At 42.1% G+C, this 15,468-nt stretch overlaps 1 protein-coding gene across 3 annotated transcripts in view; it reads left to right on the top strand.

Moving 5' to 3' along the window:
* Window positions 1–10,823, top strand: part of GNAQ (G protein subunit alpha q) — a 317,449-nt gene extending 306,626 nt beyond the window's left edge. For all 3 annotated transcript variants that reach the window (XM_045469051.1, XM_045469052.1, XM_045469050.1), the window contains exon 7: window positions 5,472–10,823. In XM_045469051.1, coding sequence (XP_045325007.1) covers window positions 5,472–5,662 — 191 coding nt within the window. In that variant the 3' untranslated portion in view covers window positions 5,663–10,823. The remainder of the gene's footprint in view (window positions 1–5,471) is intronic.
* The last annotated feature ends 4,645 nt before the right edge of the window (window positions 10,824–15,468 follow it).

Genomic DNA, 15,468 nt, shown 5'->3' with positions numbered 1-15,468 from the left:
CAACGACTCAATTTCTTTTTCATAGTAAATAATTGAATAGAACCATATATAAGTCACTTAGTGGGATACGGAAGACAGTGGATCCGAAGTGGACTCTGCACTGCCAGCAGAGAGCCCTGTGTGGGGTTCAAACTCATAAACCGTGCGATGATGCCCTGAGCCAAAGTCGGGCACTTAACCAACTGAGCCACCCAGGCGCCCAGCCCCCCCCACCCCCTGCCATTTTTTAAATTATGTTATCGACATAGGATCTACAGTGGATATCAGTTCAACATTGTTTCTGTACTTCTAAAAGCTCCCTCAGAAAGGTGATTTCTTCAAAACACGAGTAATTCAGTTTGGCTTTATAGCTTTCTGAGAAGATACAAGCACATCAAGGATGGAGTTTTACTCATGTTTTCATCCCACATGCATTGGATACGGTGCTGGCTCACAGAGTGGGCAAGGTTGCGTCTTTGGTGAACTGAATTTCCCTTCTCAAATGTGTGTAAGATTCTAAAGGTTGGTGCGTGAAATAGAAACTTTGGGGATGTTACCAGGTATTAGATACAGTCCTCTGTCTAGTTTGTTAGCAGTGTGTTCCTGTCCCCTATCCAAGTACTTTACTGTGCTTTATTGTGCCTTTAAAAACAAATACTTTGCTAGCCTTTAACAGTGTTTTCATTTTTACTCCTTTTCATTTGCCACTAGTTGGCACTGTTACAAATTTCATCGACCCTATCCCTCACTGTTCCTGAGGAAACTATAGAAGGAAGGAAACTTGAGCTGCCTGGGTGGCTCAGGTCACAATCTCACCATTCGTGAGTTTGAGCCCCGCATCAGGTTTTGTGCCTGACAGGCTGCTTCAGATTCTGTGTCTCCGTCTCTCTCTCTGTCTCTTTCAAAAATAAACCAACATTTAAAAAAGAAGAAGAAAGGAAGGAAACTTAACACGTAGCTAACCTGGTCTCCAACAACAACAGACTAGTGTTTAACCACTAGGTCTACCTGAATCAGATGGGCACGAAGCATCTGGTTACACTTTAACACACGTTTGCCTGACGCCCCTAGAAGAGACTCTCTTAATTTTTCTCGTAATCCAATGAGAATCAGCAGGTAAGAAATGACACCCCACCCCATGCATGGCCACCTGCAAACCTGATGTGCTTGCATACAGGACGGCAGGGGATAAACACAGCACAGCCTACCCCACAGAGCAAAGCCACCAAGGCTTAACTGCTCAGCACAGCGCCCACAGCATGCCACATGTGGGTTTGATTTTTCTGCAGCACAAGACTTTTTTTCTGCAACAGCTGTTTGGGATAATTTTTTTTTCCTCTTTGCCACATCATCCTCCTCTCTTTACCTATCTCCTCTCCATCCAGTAAATTTCCCTGGGTTCCTCCATCACGGTAAGCATTTTCCTTCCCACGTGCCCTCCTTGCGAAGCAAGGTTTTAAACCGTGAACACGGTTTTTACTGTTAACCTCCCCCAACGTGCACGTAAGGCACACAGGCGACTTAGCCATGGAAAAAGAAAAGAAAAAAAAAAAAAGACACTTATTCACAAAGCAAACACAGCTGTCATTGCATACAAAGCCCTTGTAAGATGAGCTACAACTGAAAAAAATTCTAGGCCTACTCTGCAGTGCTGTTTTTATAACAAACATGTTTATAGTATTATGAACTTCACACTTCCACATTTCTGCACTTCCAAGGTCTTAATCATAATGAGTGCCATTTCTGTATTTCTCTTCAGAAAGAGAAATTACCGTTTCCACATGGACGTGAATTGCAGAATTGCTCAGAGAGACTCTGGTACTCTGCGTGCTAGGATGTCTGTAAGGATTTCTTTGTAGTTTGTGTTTATTCAAATAATTTAATTTATGCTTAAAAACTTAACACACTGCAAGTGATCTTCACTGAACTTGAGTCTGGTTCTGAGGGCTTAAAAAAAATAGCCCCTTTTTTCTCAAATAGGATAGATATACAAAACCAAAGGGAACTTCCTTCACAAACCAGAAAGCTGGGATTCCTTTATATGGGAAGCTTCTCCAACCCCAACAGTCTATTAGTCCTAGTTCTAAATATTTTCTATTACTGCTATGGAATTAATAACTTAATAGTACATTGAGAAAAACAGGACATTATAATCATAGTATTATTATGGCACTTTGATTACGATGCCAGCCTTCTTAATTGCTGACAAAAATTTCAATTCTGGTCACTGAAGTCAAAAATGCAAACATGACTTTTGTGGTCATTGTTCAAGTGGGAATAACCCATTTGTCTTCATGGCTCTTTCTCTCCTCCTTCTGGCAGGGTTAGATATAAACTCATAGGGGTAATCCCCAATTTGCAATCAGGTCATTTTGAAAAGGCTTCAAGTTGGCCGTCTAAAATTCACGATGCATTTTGTTGGAAGCAGTAGTCAGGCCCTCAGTATAGTGTTCCAAGATTTCTTTATCCCAACCAGTAGATAACAAGAATCTTGACAGAAAAAATGGAGGCTGTGGATCTTGAGATGGTCCTGTCAGAAGGAAGTAGAGGAGAAGGCTATAGCAGGAACTTCTTCTTTCTTAGGATGGAAAAGAGGGGGGAAATGTACATAGATGGGCCTCAAAGACTAAGATGGAGACTCGGTACTCGATAGTAACGTTAAGACGCCACACCTAATTAACAATAAATTTTAAATTAATATATTTGTCAGGATCTATTAAGTTTTTAAAACCGCTTTGACCTATAATTCACATACCATGTAATTTACCCATTTAAAGCTACAATTCAGGGCTTTTTGAAGTACATTTTACCATAACTTACACATTAAAATGTGTCATCTTAATCATCTTAAAGCATGTAGTTGAGTGACAATTACGTTCACAATGCTGTGCACCATCACTATTCCCAAAACTTTTTCCTCACCCCAAACAGAAATTCTGTGACCCTGAAGCACTCACTCACTTCCCCCTCACCCCAGCCAACCTCTAATCTACTTTGTCTCTATAAATTTGCCTCTTCTGGGTACCTCCTACAGGTGCAGTCATCTAAGATGTGTTCTTTGGTCTGGCTTATTTTACTTAACATCATGTTTTGAAGGTTCATGGGTGTTGTGGCATCCATCCTAACTTGTCCATGGATGAGTAACATCCCCTTGTGTGTCTCCGACCTCTGGTTTATCCATTCCTTTCTGTCCTCTGTTGATGGACACTTGGGTCCTTTCCACCTTTTGGTTCTTATGAATAATACGACAGTGAAATTCATTGTTTAAGTAACTAGTAGGATCCCCCCCCCCTTTTTTTTTAAGTTTATTTAGAGAGCACAAGCAGGGGAGGGGCAGGGAAAGAGAAGCTGAGGCAGGCTCTATGCACTGTAGCACAGTGACACTAGGGGCTCGATCTCCCAAACTGTGAGATCACGACCTAAGCCAAAATCAAAGTCGGAGGCCCAACCGACTGAGCCACCGAGGCGCCCCAGAGTCCTTGCTTTTGATTCCTTTGGATATATATACCTAGGAATACAATTGCCGGCCATTTGGTCATCTATGTTTAGCTTTGGAAGGAACTACCCACCTGTTTTCCACAGCAGCTACACCATTGTATGTTCCCACCAACAATGCACAAGCGTTGAGATTTTTCAACATCCTTGCCCATACTGTATCCTTTTTTTTTTTTTTTTCTTTTTATTATAGCCATTCTGGCAGATGTGAAATAACAGCTCACAGTGGTTTTGATTTGCGTTTCCCCGATGATTAAGAATGTTGAGCCTGTCTGTGCTCATTGGCCAGCTATATATCTTTGGAGAAATGTCTATTCAGGCCCTTTTGCCCATTTTTTATTCAGATTGTCTTTGTTGCTGAGTTATAGGAGTTCTATTTTCTGGAGGTTAACCTCTTATGAGCTATGTGTTTGGCCAGTATTTTCACCCATTCTGTAGGTGGTCTCTTCCCTGTCTTGATGGTGTCCTTTGATGCCCAAAACTTTTAAATTTTGATAAGGTCCAATTTTTCTTTTGTCGCCTATGATGTTGGCACCCTATCTAAGAATGCATTGCAAAATTTTACTTTTTTTTTTTTTTTTTTTTTTGAGATTTTAATGTTTGGGGCTCCTGAGTGGCTCAGTCGGTTGAGCAGACCTCTGCTCGGGTCATGATCTCACTGTTTTGTGGGTTCGAGCCCCGCATCAGGCTCTGCGCTGCCAGTGTGGAGCCTGCTTGGGATTCTCTCTCTCTCTCCTTCCCCCATTCTCACTGGGTCTGTCTCTCTCAAAATAAATGAACTTTAAAAATTTAAAGACTTTAGGGGCGCCTGGGTGGCGCAGTCGGTTAAGCGTCCGACTTCAGCCAGGTCACGATCTCGCGGTCCGTGAGTTCGAGCCCCGCGTCAGGCTCTGGGCTGATGGCTCAGAGCCTGGAGCCTGTTTCTGATTCTGTGTCTCCCTCTCTCTCTGCCCCTCCCCCGTTCATGCTCTGTCTCTCTCTGTCCCAAAAATAAATAAACGTTGAAAAAAAAATTTTTTTTTTAATTTAAAGACTTTAATGTTTATTTTTGAGAGAGAACGAGCAGGGAAGGGGCAGAGAGAGACACACACACACAGAATATGAAGCAGGCTCCCGGTTCCAAGCTAACAGCACAGAGCCTGACGTGGGGCTCGAACTCACAAACCACGAGATCATGACCTGAGCCAAAATCGAATGCTTAACTGACTAAGCCACGCAGGCACCCCTTATTGCAAAATTTTAAGCTAAACTTTTACTATACCCTGGTAAATACATTGCAGTCCTGTTTTAAGACACCTAGAAGAGTGTTCAGCCTGGAAGACACCCCAAATAAAGCTAAGGAAACATACACCAGTCTTTCTCTTATCATCACACATAGTGAATCGAACACTATGTAAATGTAGTTTGCCCGGAAACACCAGCGATCTAGAAGCTAGGTAGCAGAGCACAATTGAAGGTGGACCTGACATAAGATTTTTTTTTTCAAATTTATTTTGAGAGAGAGAGCGAGCTAGTGAGCATGAACAGGGATGGGGCAGAGAGAGAATCCCAGGTAGGCCCCCCACTGTCAGCTTGGAGCTCATGACCTGAAACCAAGAGTCTGCTGCTCAACCAACTGAGCCACCCAGGTGCCCCAGGAACTATTCTGAAACAGATTTCAGTCTGGAGAATGTAAAAAGATCCACAGCAGGGGCGAGGGGCCCGTGGGAGGCAGATTGACAGGAGAGCCTAAGGCAGCTCTATCCATATGCCTCTTTTCACCTAACCACACCTTGTGGGTGGGTGGGTGGACGGACAGGCAGACGAATGGATGGTCAGATAACATGCCAAAGAGGAACAGTTGCGCCTACTCGAGTTGGGGAAGATGGTTATAACGGATCAAATCTGCAGTGCAAGCGTCCTCTCCATGGCATTGTTACCGACCCAGTGAACACTTACTGCTTATAGGCACACACAGATCCGCTGACAAATCGTCCCTTTCTTCCCTTGACCAACAGGACCCCAGAGAGATGCCCAGGCAGCTCGAGAATTCATCCTGAAGATGTTCGTGGACCTGAACCCTGACAGTGACAAAATTATCTACTCCCACTTCACATGCGCCACAGATACCGAGAACATCCGCTTTGTCTTTGCCGCCGTCAAGGACACCATCCTCCAGTTGAACCTGAAGGAGTACAATCTGGTCTAATTGTGCCTCCTCAGTCCCGCCCGTCCCTTCCCCGGTGGGCTGTTGAAGCTGTACAAGAGGGACTGGATTTCTGTGGAAAACCATTTGCATAATACTAATTTATTGCCGTCCTGGACTCTGTGTGAATGTGTCCACAGGGTTTGTAGTAAATATTATGATTTTATTTAAACTCTTCAGAGGAAAAACAGGATGCTGAAGTACGGTCCCAGCACATTTCCTCGCTGTCTTTTTTTTAGGCAAAAACCTTGTGACTCAATGTATTTTCAATTCTCAGTCATGCACTCACCCAGATAAGAGTGGTTTCTTTCTCTTTTTCTTTTCTATTGAGGAAAACAAAGCTGATTGCCCTTTTCCTCACCCCCTGCCCTCATCCTGATTTTCCCTGGGTCACAACGGCCTTTATCCTAGTTCCATTCTTGGTCAAGTTTTTCTCTCCAACGACAGGACAGCGCCATTTGATTTAAGCCATCGGCATGAGCTTAAGTTAAACGGTTTGTAGTGTTGCTGAAGGATTCTAAGTATTAATACTGTGGTTTTCAATGTATTGCTCTGGATACACATATAGAGTTGTTTTTATATCAGTACATGATCTTGCCTCACTTTGGGCTAGGAGGGTGGATGCCCGTCTTACAGTGAAAGGTCGTTTCTTTTGGATTCCTACCTTCAGCCATAGCTTGGTTGCTGAGAGAAATATGCACAGACAGTAAGGCAAGAACAGAGACCACAGTTTTGTTTTTTTTTAACGCCATGTGCCATGGTCCTTCCACCCTTCCTTTTTTTTTTTTTACCCTCTCTTTAAATTGCAGATGCCAAAAAAAAACAAAAAACAAAAAAAACCATTTTCTATATATATGTATATGCCCAACAGACACTACATTACCCCCAATGGCTGCTATCCAGAACCTGTTTCTTAGGTTGTTCATTTTTCCCCACCTTGGTTCAAATTTTCATCCTTTTTTTCCCCCCTTAGTGTTTGGGCCATAATTTATTATGGGTATGTGTTGCCAAAGCTGGCTTTTTTGTAAAAGTAAAGTCGTAAAAATTTCAGAGGTAAAAGCCAGTATCTCACAAATGGAAGAGGGTAAGAGTGTGAGGCCTAAATAATTGGCTGAGAATCCACCTGAAACACCAGTTGCCCAAGAATAGGTAACTGCCAATTTGACTGGCATGGTCCATTCTTTTCTCTGCCCTCGAGATCACATTTAGTGTGCGTTTCGTGTTGAGTGTCCAAATCAGCAATGTAAAATAGTGTCTTCTGTGATAGAACATGAAATCTGCTTCTGTCTCTCCCTTTAAAGCCGGTCTTACCCTTTGTGTTTTCTTTAAGGTCAAGTAGGTCTGCCAAGGACGTTATTCGAGTATTCGGACACCTTTAATTTGCAAAATCCGAGGTTACTGCTGGTTTACCACCTTTGTGAACTTTTTAAACCGGTGACCGATTAAGTTGAATTTGAGTTAGGTCCACAAGACTTCCTTAAGAGTTAACCCCGGTGTTTTATAGAACATGCATTTGTGTAACTAAACCTCTTAGGAGAGATCATTGGAGTTCTCAATGTGCAATTTTTCAACAAATGCAAAAAAAAAAAAAAAAAAAACCCAGAAAACAAAACAGCACCTGTATTGATGAGCTTCGGTCCAGCAGCTTGAGTTGACATACGATTTAAGGAAATAAAGATTATTTTAAACCTGCTGGGGAGTAAGAATTAGGCCGCGACACTGGTCTTATTTTAAGTATCGTACTCTCTGGCACAAGTCCAAACTTCCCTATCTGTCAACTCTTGGGGAACAATGAAGGCAAGAGAAAATGAATGGCTTACTAGAGGAGAACCAGGGTTACTAAGCAGTAGTGGGATGTTCTCCTTCCTTTCCCGGCCACAAACACCACAAGTTACTTTTTCACTTTGCTCGGAAAGCAGCTCTAATTTAATTGAGAACCAGACTGCCTGTAGGTCTAGTGCAATTCTGAACGCTCTAGTCATTGTACATACACCTCTTGCTATTGCCGCATCCATACGGGCTTTGTAATCGTTAATTTTTTTTTTTGGCAGATTGAATGTGCTGTATCGATATGTATCTATGTAAGTGTATGTCTTATAGCTAATTCACATTTTGAATAATGTTATTTTATTTACTTTTTTAAGAGAGGAGAATGTAAATTTGTCAGTTTATTTCTGACTAGGGATATTTTTTTTTTCCATTTAGAAAAGAAAAAAAAAAAAACCTTACTATCGTACAGAGCGGTACTAGCATCGTGCTGTATAAAATCATTTGCACATTCCTGAGTAGAGGTGTACTGATAAGACCCAAAGGTAATTTCATAGCAAAATACATAAAAATCAGTCGGAGCTTTTATACAAACATGGAAACCAACTTTGTAGAACTTTTGCCATTTGACCTAGGATTGGAATATGAGCTTTTATACGATTCATATTCTTATTTGGCAAATGCACAGTTTAGTATTACCTCTCTGATGGCCTTTATTAGAAAGGCAGTTTTAGAAGCTATTGTGATCCACTAAGGAAATGTTTTAACAGCTAGAGACCACTGCTTGCCTGAAAGGGCAATCTTAAATTTGGTGCAGCAAAAAAACAAAAAAACAAAAAAACAAAACAAAAAAAAAAAAAAAAAAAGAAAAAAAAAAGAAAAAAAGGAAAAAGAAACAAAAGAAAAAAGTAAAAAAGAAAAGAAAGAAGAAAAAAGTCAACAATAACATTTGAAGGCCTACAGTGTGTATAGAGAAAACCTCATCACAAGATCCTAAGTGTTACAGTTTTAGGGAATCAAGATATTCTATTTAATAGAGCTATAGTAGATGTAGTCAATTAAACATGATCTCAAAGCTCGAAGAAGTTGAGCAAACAGGGAAAGATTGTTCTATTTGTCTTTATGAAATTGGAATGGAATTGCTATGCAGAATTGAGGTTGGTGGCTTCGCTGTTTGCCGGAGGGTGCATGACAAGATCCCTTTCTCTTGAGAAAGGAAGAAATTGATCACCCTCGCTGCAGTGATGCATGGAAACCTAATTGTATCCACACTAGTCAATCGGAGCTAAAGGATTTTTTTTTCTGTTTCTTTGGGGTTTTATTGAAGGGGCTAGGGGTGGGAAGGGATTCTTTTCAGTTTTGTATAAAAAAAAAAAGTTTACTCATGCTTTCTATTATATTGTGATTGCAAGCGTTAGAAGCGTGTGCCACTTGTCTCCTGCCATTGATGCTCCAGGTAATGGAGGCCTGTGGCCAGTTTTTGGTGACTTGGGCATGTCTTATTCAAAAACACAAACCACAAAAACCTTTCTTCAGCATACCAAGGCAAGCAGCCATTTCATGACTCACCACATTGCAGTGTACCAGTTTACAGATAATTTTTCCCTTTTTTTGCGTGACATGGCAGTTCCAAACCCACAGAGAATTCCTCATTTGTAAATTGGAGGTTTGTACTATGCCTTACAGAGCTTAAATCCAGAAGTTTGTGCCTCATCTCTTGAAACAAAGGGAAATAACACACCCATTCAGAAGTCAATAAATCCCCTCGAAGTTTTTGTTTTTTTAAAAAAACATTTTCATACAAAGAGCTCTGTTGAATGTCATGAATAGACTTGGGGGAAAAAAAAAATCTTAGGAACCTGCATTTGTTGTTTACTAGCATATGACATCTACAAAAGGTATTCAAAGAACACCTGAAACTTGTATTTTTTTTTTTTTTGTGGATTAACTAGCAAGCCTATTACAAAAAGGTAATTCAGCTAAAGGACAATTTACTTTTTGTACTTTAGACTATCTTGATTGTCAAGGTGTATGAACTGTAATTTTAAAATTTATACTGCCACATGATTGTAAATGTTAGTTGTCTTAAGTTAGGAATTGGTAAAAAGCTATTTATGCTGGATTTGGGTCAAACGACTTATTTGCAAAAAAAATAATGGGAAGAAAGGGCTGTATAATGAGATACTGCAAGACTCAGATATTGGTTGGAAATAACCTTCAAATTACCCTCAATTTCCCTTTGTTTTCAGTTTTTCAAAAAAATGAATGAAATGAAATATAGAAGAATGTTAACCCATATAAAAATAAAGTGTACCCAAGTATTGTAATGTATATTGCTCCTCTTCTTAAAATTAAATAAGGGTTTAAAACCACTTAATTGGTAATTGACAACATCTCAATTGACACAAACAAGGTGTGCTTGGTATTCATTACTATGTTCTTCCAAAGATCTGTCTTTGGTTAGAAACACACAAAAATTAAAACTTTCAATAGTGTCTGTTTATCTGTCTCCACATATTTCCAGCATATGTAGCGTTAATAGGTCTGTCCTGGTAACTACGTGTTTGGGGTTTCATTTTGGTTCCACCAAATTAGGACAAGAAATGGCTTAGTTGTATGTGATTAGTTAGAAATTCTTCGAGCCAGACACCTGCTGTTTAGTAAATACTTAGTACAGAGTCTAAACTTGTCATTTGTTTTTCCTCACAGAGTAACAACCCATTCATTGCTGTCTTCCCAACTTCCAATGACCTTTCAATAATACTCTTGCCTCTAGAATCATCTGTTCAAAGTATGCATACACACCCAGCACATAGTAGGTGCTCAAACATTAATTTCCTTCTTACCTCCCTTATCACGTATCTTCCATTTCTCCATAGGATTCCAACCCAATAGTAAATGACATTTACACGTTTCAAAAACACCTATTGGGCAAAATTGGATCTTACTTCGATAAAGCAATTCTGACTTTCATGTAAGCTTTGATAGGTAGGAAAAAAAAAAAAAACAGGGAAGAAAATATTCTTCACTAGAATATTGTCCAGTTTAGAAAGAGATGGAAATTGCTGTGTAACGTTCAGGTTACTTTGATTTAAACACATGTTTTTGGTAGATTTCTTTTCCTCAAAGTACTCTAAATACAACTTCTTGCTGGATTCCTCACCTGTCATCATGTTGGAAACCCTTACTAGACCTATGTATTTAGGGAGTTTTGTCAGAAAACATTTTTAACTTGCAGTATTTAAAAGAATCCTATTTACTGTTCTTAAAATGTCATTCAAATGCATGTATTGTCTATTGTTTGGGGATGGGAACTAGTTTTGCAAAAAACACCTAATGTTGTATAATAATGCCCCAATGATCTTGCTGGTTAAAAATACAGTATTTTTGGCCATAATTTTGTACTACAGTATTCATTCTTGAGTTTTGCTTCTCTTGAAGTTGCCTAAGCCTCTTCTAGAATGTTTTGTATTCTAGGGAGTTTTAGACTAAGTTTTTCCTTTCCTAAAACACTTTATACTACATATGCCTTGTCCAGGTTTAATAATTTCTATGCAAACACACAGAAAGTGTTTTCCCTTCTGTATATAATCAGATTTTATTCTCCTTCAGTGGAAATAGTCCTACTGACAGCATTTTTCTTTTTTTTTTTTTTTAACTTGACCTAATTTAGGTGGCAAAAACCTTGTAGATACACAATTTAATGGCTGCTCAGTGAAGACTTACAAAGAGCTGCCTGTGTTCAACCCGAGGCAGTCTTTGAATTAGGAAAGATCGACTGGCTGAAAGAGGCAAATGCTTGGTCAGAGCCTCCCTGTTTGAGCAACCAGAGTGAACAGGTCCACTCCACATGGGAAAAAGGACCTGGTGTAGGTGTCCTTTAGGGCTGTGACTCTTAGAAAAAAAAAACAAAAAAAAAAAAACCCTGAGGCTTTTTAAATTTTTTTTTTAATTTTTTTTTTCAACGTTTATTTATCCCTGAGGCTTTTTAGAGATCAGCTAAAGCCAAGTTTTTAACTTTGTGAAGTTAAAATGATGGTGAGGATAGCAAAGGGTTTTCTAGAAAATCGGTGCATATGCAGGGATGTAGAACCCTAACCAAATCAAAACTTGTTTCTGCTACTCACAACCAGGTCTTTCCCAACTAGCGGCCCAGCCTTTACAGAATTTTCTGGGCTTTTTTTGGCATACTTGTCCTTTCAAATACTTTAGAAAGTATAACTTTGACTTAAAAGCCTTTGGGTGAGGCTCTCCTGTTCTTGCATGCTTTAGAGACCATTTCTGGTAGTCGGTGTCCCCTCCCTGGGTTTTTTTTTTTTTTTTTAATTTGGGCATCTTTTTTTTTTTTAATTTAATGTTTGTTTTTGAGACAAGGAGAGACTGAGTGTGAGCAGGAGAGGGGCAGAGAGGGAGACACAGAATCCGAAGCAACTCCAGGCTCAGGTGCCATCACCAAGCCCGATGCGGGATTTGACCCACAAACCCCGAGATCATGACCTGAGCTGAAGTTGGATGCTTAACTGACTGAGCCACCCAGGCACCCCTGGATCTTACTAGTAAAGGATAGTGTGACTGAGGACTCTCAGTGAGTACAGGCCTGGAGTGATCAGTCCCTACAACTCCCCCCCCCACCCCCCACCGCCCCGAGGAAGTGAGGTGTCAGGCAGCCTCCATCATCCCCCCACTCTGTGGCCTCTGGGACCTATGTCCATCTGCAGCATCCTCTTGAAAACCCATAACCCACAGAAAAAATGAACTCGCTCAACCTTATTTGAGCCAACTATTTTAACTTGACCTTGGACTCTCGACGCAGCCTACTTAGAGGTTTTCGGTCCTAGCCTTTTAGAAACGATAGCAAAGTCGTTGGTCTGAAAGGGTCTCTGTCTTGTTCCTCATCTCCCCTGCCATTTTACTCTTCAATTGGGATAGACTACTGCCTCTTAAGAAACCAATTAAACCACAGCAAAAAAGTGGAGCGTGGAAACTAATGCTACAGAACAGCCATGGTTCATTTGTCCGTAAACAAGAGCAATTTCTGATGATAAAGGAGTCAGTATCTTGCTTTCTTTTGGTGTCTAATTTTGGGTTCTTACCACGTTCCTAAGTTATGCTGTATTTAAGCCCTTATTGAAAGGTGGATCGCGGTCAGAAAGTAGAAGGCTACGGTTAAGGGTAGGTTTCTGGCTGTTCAGTTATCTAGGCATTACCACTCCTCCTTTGTTTCACTGTCAAGGCTAAATTAAAAATGGACAAGGAACTCCATGCAGTCTACTTAAGGGAGCACCTTAAATCCCTGTAAAACAAGGCCTTGGGTTATAAAATGTAGGTCTCTTTAAAATCTAAGATGCACACGGAGTTCTGAAAAGATTCTGTTTTCTCTGAATTCTTATGCCTCCGGACTTGAAAGCTGATCTGTGTCGCTTTTCTCTCTCCCTGTTTTCTTCAAGGAGGCAAAGGCCAGACCATTTTCCTGTCCCATAGGCTTATGGGTAAAGTAAGGCAACCTACCCTCTTTAATTAGGACGGTAATTCAACCAAACCCTGGTAACAAAAAGCTGATGGTGGGATCTCCTCAGTGCTGGCCTTCCACAGCCCAGTTTGGGCCCTCCCGCCCTGGAGAAGGTGGCATCACAGCTTAGTGGAGGCTATCCCATGGAGGTGGACTACGGAAAGGGACCTGGGGACTGTCACTGTTCCCAGGTTACCCAACATACTTGTACGGTGAATATTTCAAGGCTCTTTGGAAATAAGAGGACGGATAAAAGACATACTGACAAACGAAGCTTGGCCAACACTACGTGTCTGCAAATGGCAATTCCAGCCTGTAGACCCAGCTGCTGAGAGGCTAACGTTGCTGACAAGGCCATGTTTGTGTTTACCCTGGGGCGTGCCTTACCTGGGACGCCGTGCCGTCCGGGGTCTGCCTGCCACAGACTGTCCGGTCAAGGCACCAGCTGGGGCACACCTGAGGGGCAGGGCCCACATCAAGGACTGTGTAGCAGCAATGATTATGCAGAAGGGGTCTGCTGCTTCTTGTGCAACAGCAAAGGGCCCACTCCAGTCATATCCTGGTAAATGGTTAACAACGGGGGCAGAGGAGGCAGAAGTGTGGGACGCCTCTGCGGGGTCTGCTCATTTCCATGGTGTGAATAAATGTCCGCCACAGCCAGTTTTAAGCCACTGATTTGTGAGGGCAGCTGAATTCAGGTGGGGAGAGATCCTAACAGTGGCCTCTCTCAGGCTGGTCCTGCAAACCACCCTCAGGCCCCTGAGGAGACCACCTTTCTTTCCACCTGGAGAGAAGGGCAGGGGTATAGACCTAGCTGGCTTATGGCACCCGCGCAGCATATGAATGCCCTCCTCTTGGGACCTGTAGCTAATTACTGAAGAGCACGGTGCTCACCACGGGGTCACAAATGGCAACTTGGCCAGAGATATCAAGTACTGTCAACTCAAAAGGAATTGGGACATCAGATCCACCTGACACTTGGGGAGTGTGAGTGTGTGTGCACGTGTAAGAAGTGTTGCGGCGTCTCCAAGCAGCTCAGTTATTGCTGAACAAGGACAAAAAGCTCGCACACAATTTCAGTTGAGTAACTGGATTAATCCTCAATCTTTAAAAACGATTCTGTAATGTGGATATACACACAGAACGTAAAAAATGGTTTGATCAGGAAGGTGTGTAGTTTTTACAGGCAGGAGTACACGGACTAGCTTATCCCTTGGTTATTAGAAGCATTTTTTTTTGAGAGAGAGAGAGAGAGGGAGAGAGAGAACCTTAAGCAGGCTCCACACCTGACATGGAGCCCAACGTGGGGCTGGATCTCACAACCACGGGATTAGGACCTGAGCCGATACCAAGAGTTGGATGCTTAACCGACCGAGCCACCCAGGCGCCCCCGACGCATTTAATTCACAGAAAATCATTCTTCACATGGACATGATCCAGACAAAAATCCGAAAATCCACAGCTAGCATTTTCTTTAAGAAGTTTTTCTCTAGGGACGGCTGGGTGGCTCAGTCGGTTAAGCGTCCAACTTCAGCTCAGGTCATGATCTCACAGTTCGTGGGTTCGAGCCCTGCATCAGGCTCTGTGCTGACAGCTCAGAGCCTGGAGCCTGCTTCGGATTCTGTGTCTCCCTCTCTCTCTGCCCCTTCCCTGCTCACACTCTGTCTCTCTCTCTCTCAAAATAAACATTAAAAAAAACTTTTTTTTAATTTCTTGCCAGCCTTTCCAGGTGCTATCTTAAAAGAGCTCTGCTCCATGTAGGAAAGAACACCTAAATATGGCAAGTTATACATGTTTTTTAAAAGGGCAGATGAACCCAGGCTGGGGCTTCGATGTGTCTGAACAATCAGGGGCTATATTTTCAACTGAGACAGGGAGGAAGGGCCTCCAGAAAGTTGTGGAAGCTGGACAAAATCTTATGTAACTTCCCAAAGCCAGGGCTGCATGATTTAGGTGCATAACCACTGTTCGAGGTCATTTCCATTCCTGAGTTAGGGCTTCGCTGTGCACATTGCTCACTTCCCAGGAAGGGTGATTAATTCCCAGACCCCAGGCCTACGCCACACAAATGCCCATGGGGAACCACAGACTCCAGTCCCCAACGTGTGGGGCTACCCTCTTGTGTCACTGTACTCCAGTTGACTGGGGGCTCCCTGGTCCACACAATGGTTACTGCAGACACTTCTTTTTCAGGCCAGGAGTTGCCTGCATCCTTCCAGCTTTCTCTGGCCATAAACCAGAAACCCAAAGTCCATCAATGCCTCAGGAGGGATGCTCAGCCAGTGAGGAACAAGGGTTGGCAGACACATACTATGGCCCCTGGCCCTCCCTGGTCAAACCGTAGGCTTGTTCCACACACTATCTCAGAGGGTCCCCAGCAGGCCCCTCTTCCTGCCGACAGAGCCTGCTCATTCGCGCACGCTTTATTGGCTTTTCTCCTTCTCCAGTGTTACTTTCAAACTCTCACCATGCTTTCTGGGGTCAGCTCATAAACGACTTGCACCAAAATTCTTTACACGGGTCTGCTTTGAGG

Source organism: Leopardus geoffroyi, chromosome D4 (genome assembly GCF_018350155.1).
Source record: "Leopardus geoffroyi isolate Oge1 chromosome D4, O.geoffroyi_Oge1_pat1.0, whole genome shotgun sequence".
NCBI lineage: Eukaryota > Metazoa > Chordata > Mammalia > Carnivora > Felidae > Leopardus > Leopardus geoffroyi.
The sequence above is the reverse complement of the archived record's forward strand: the minus strand, read 5'-3'. Positions and strand labels throughout refer to the sequence as shown.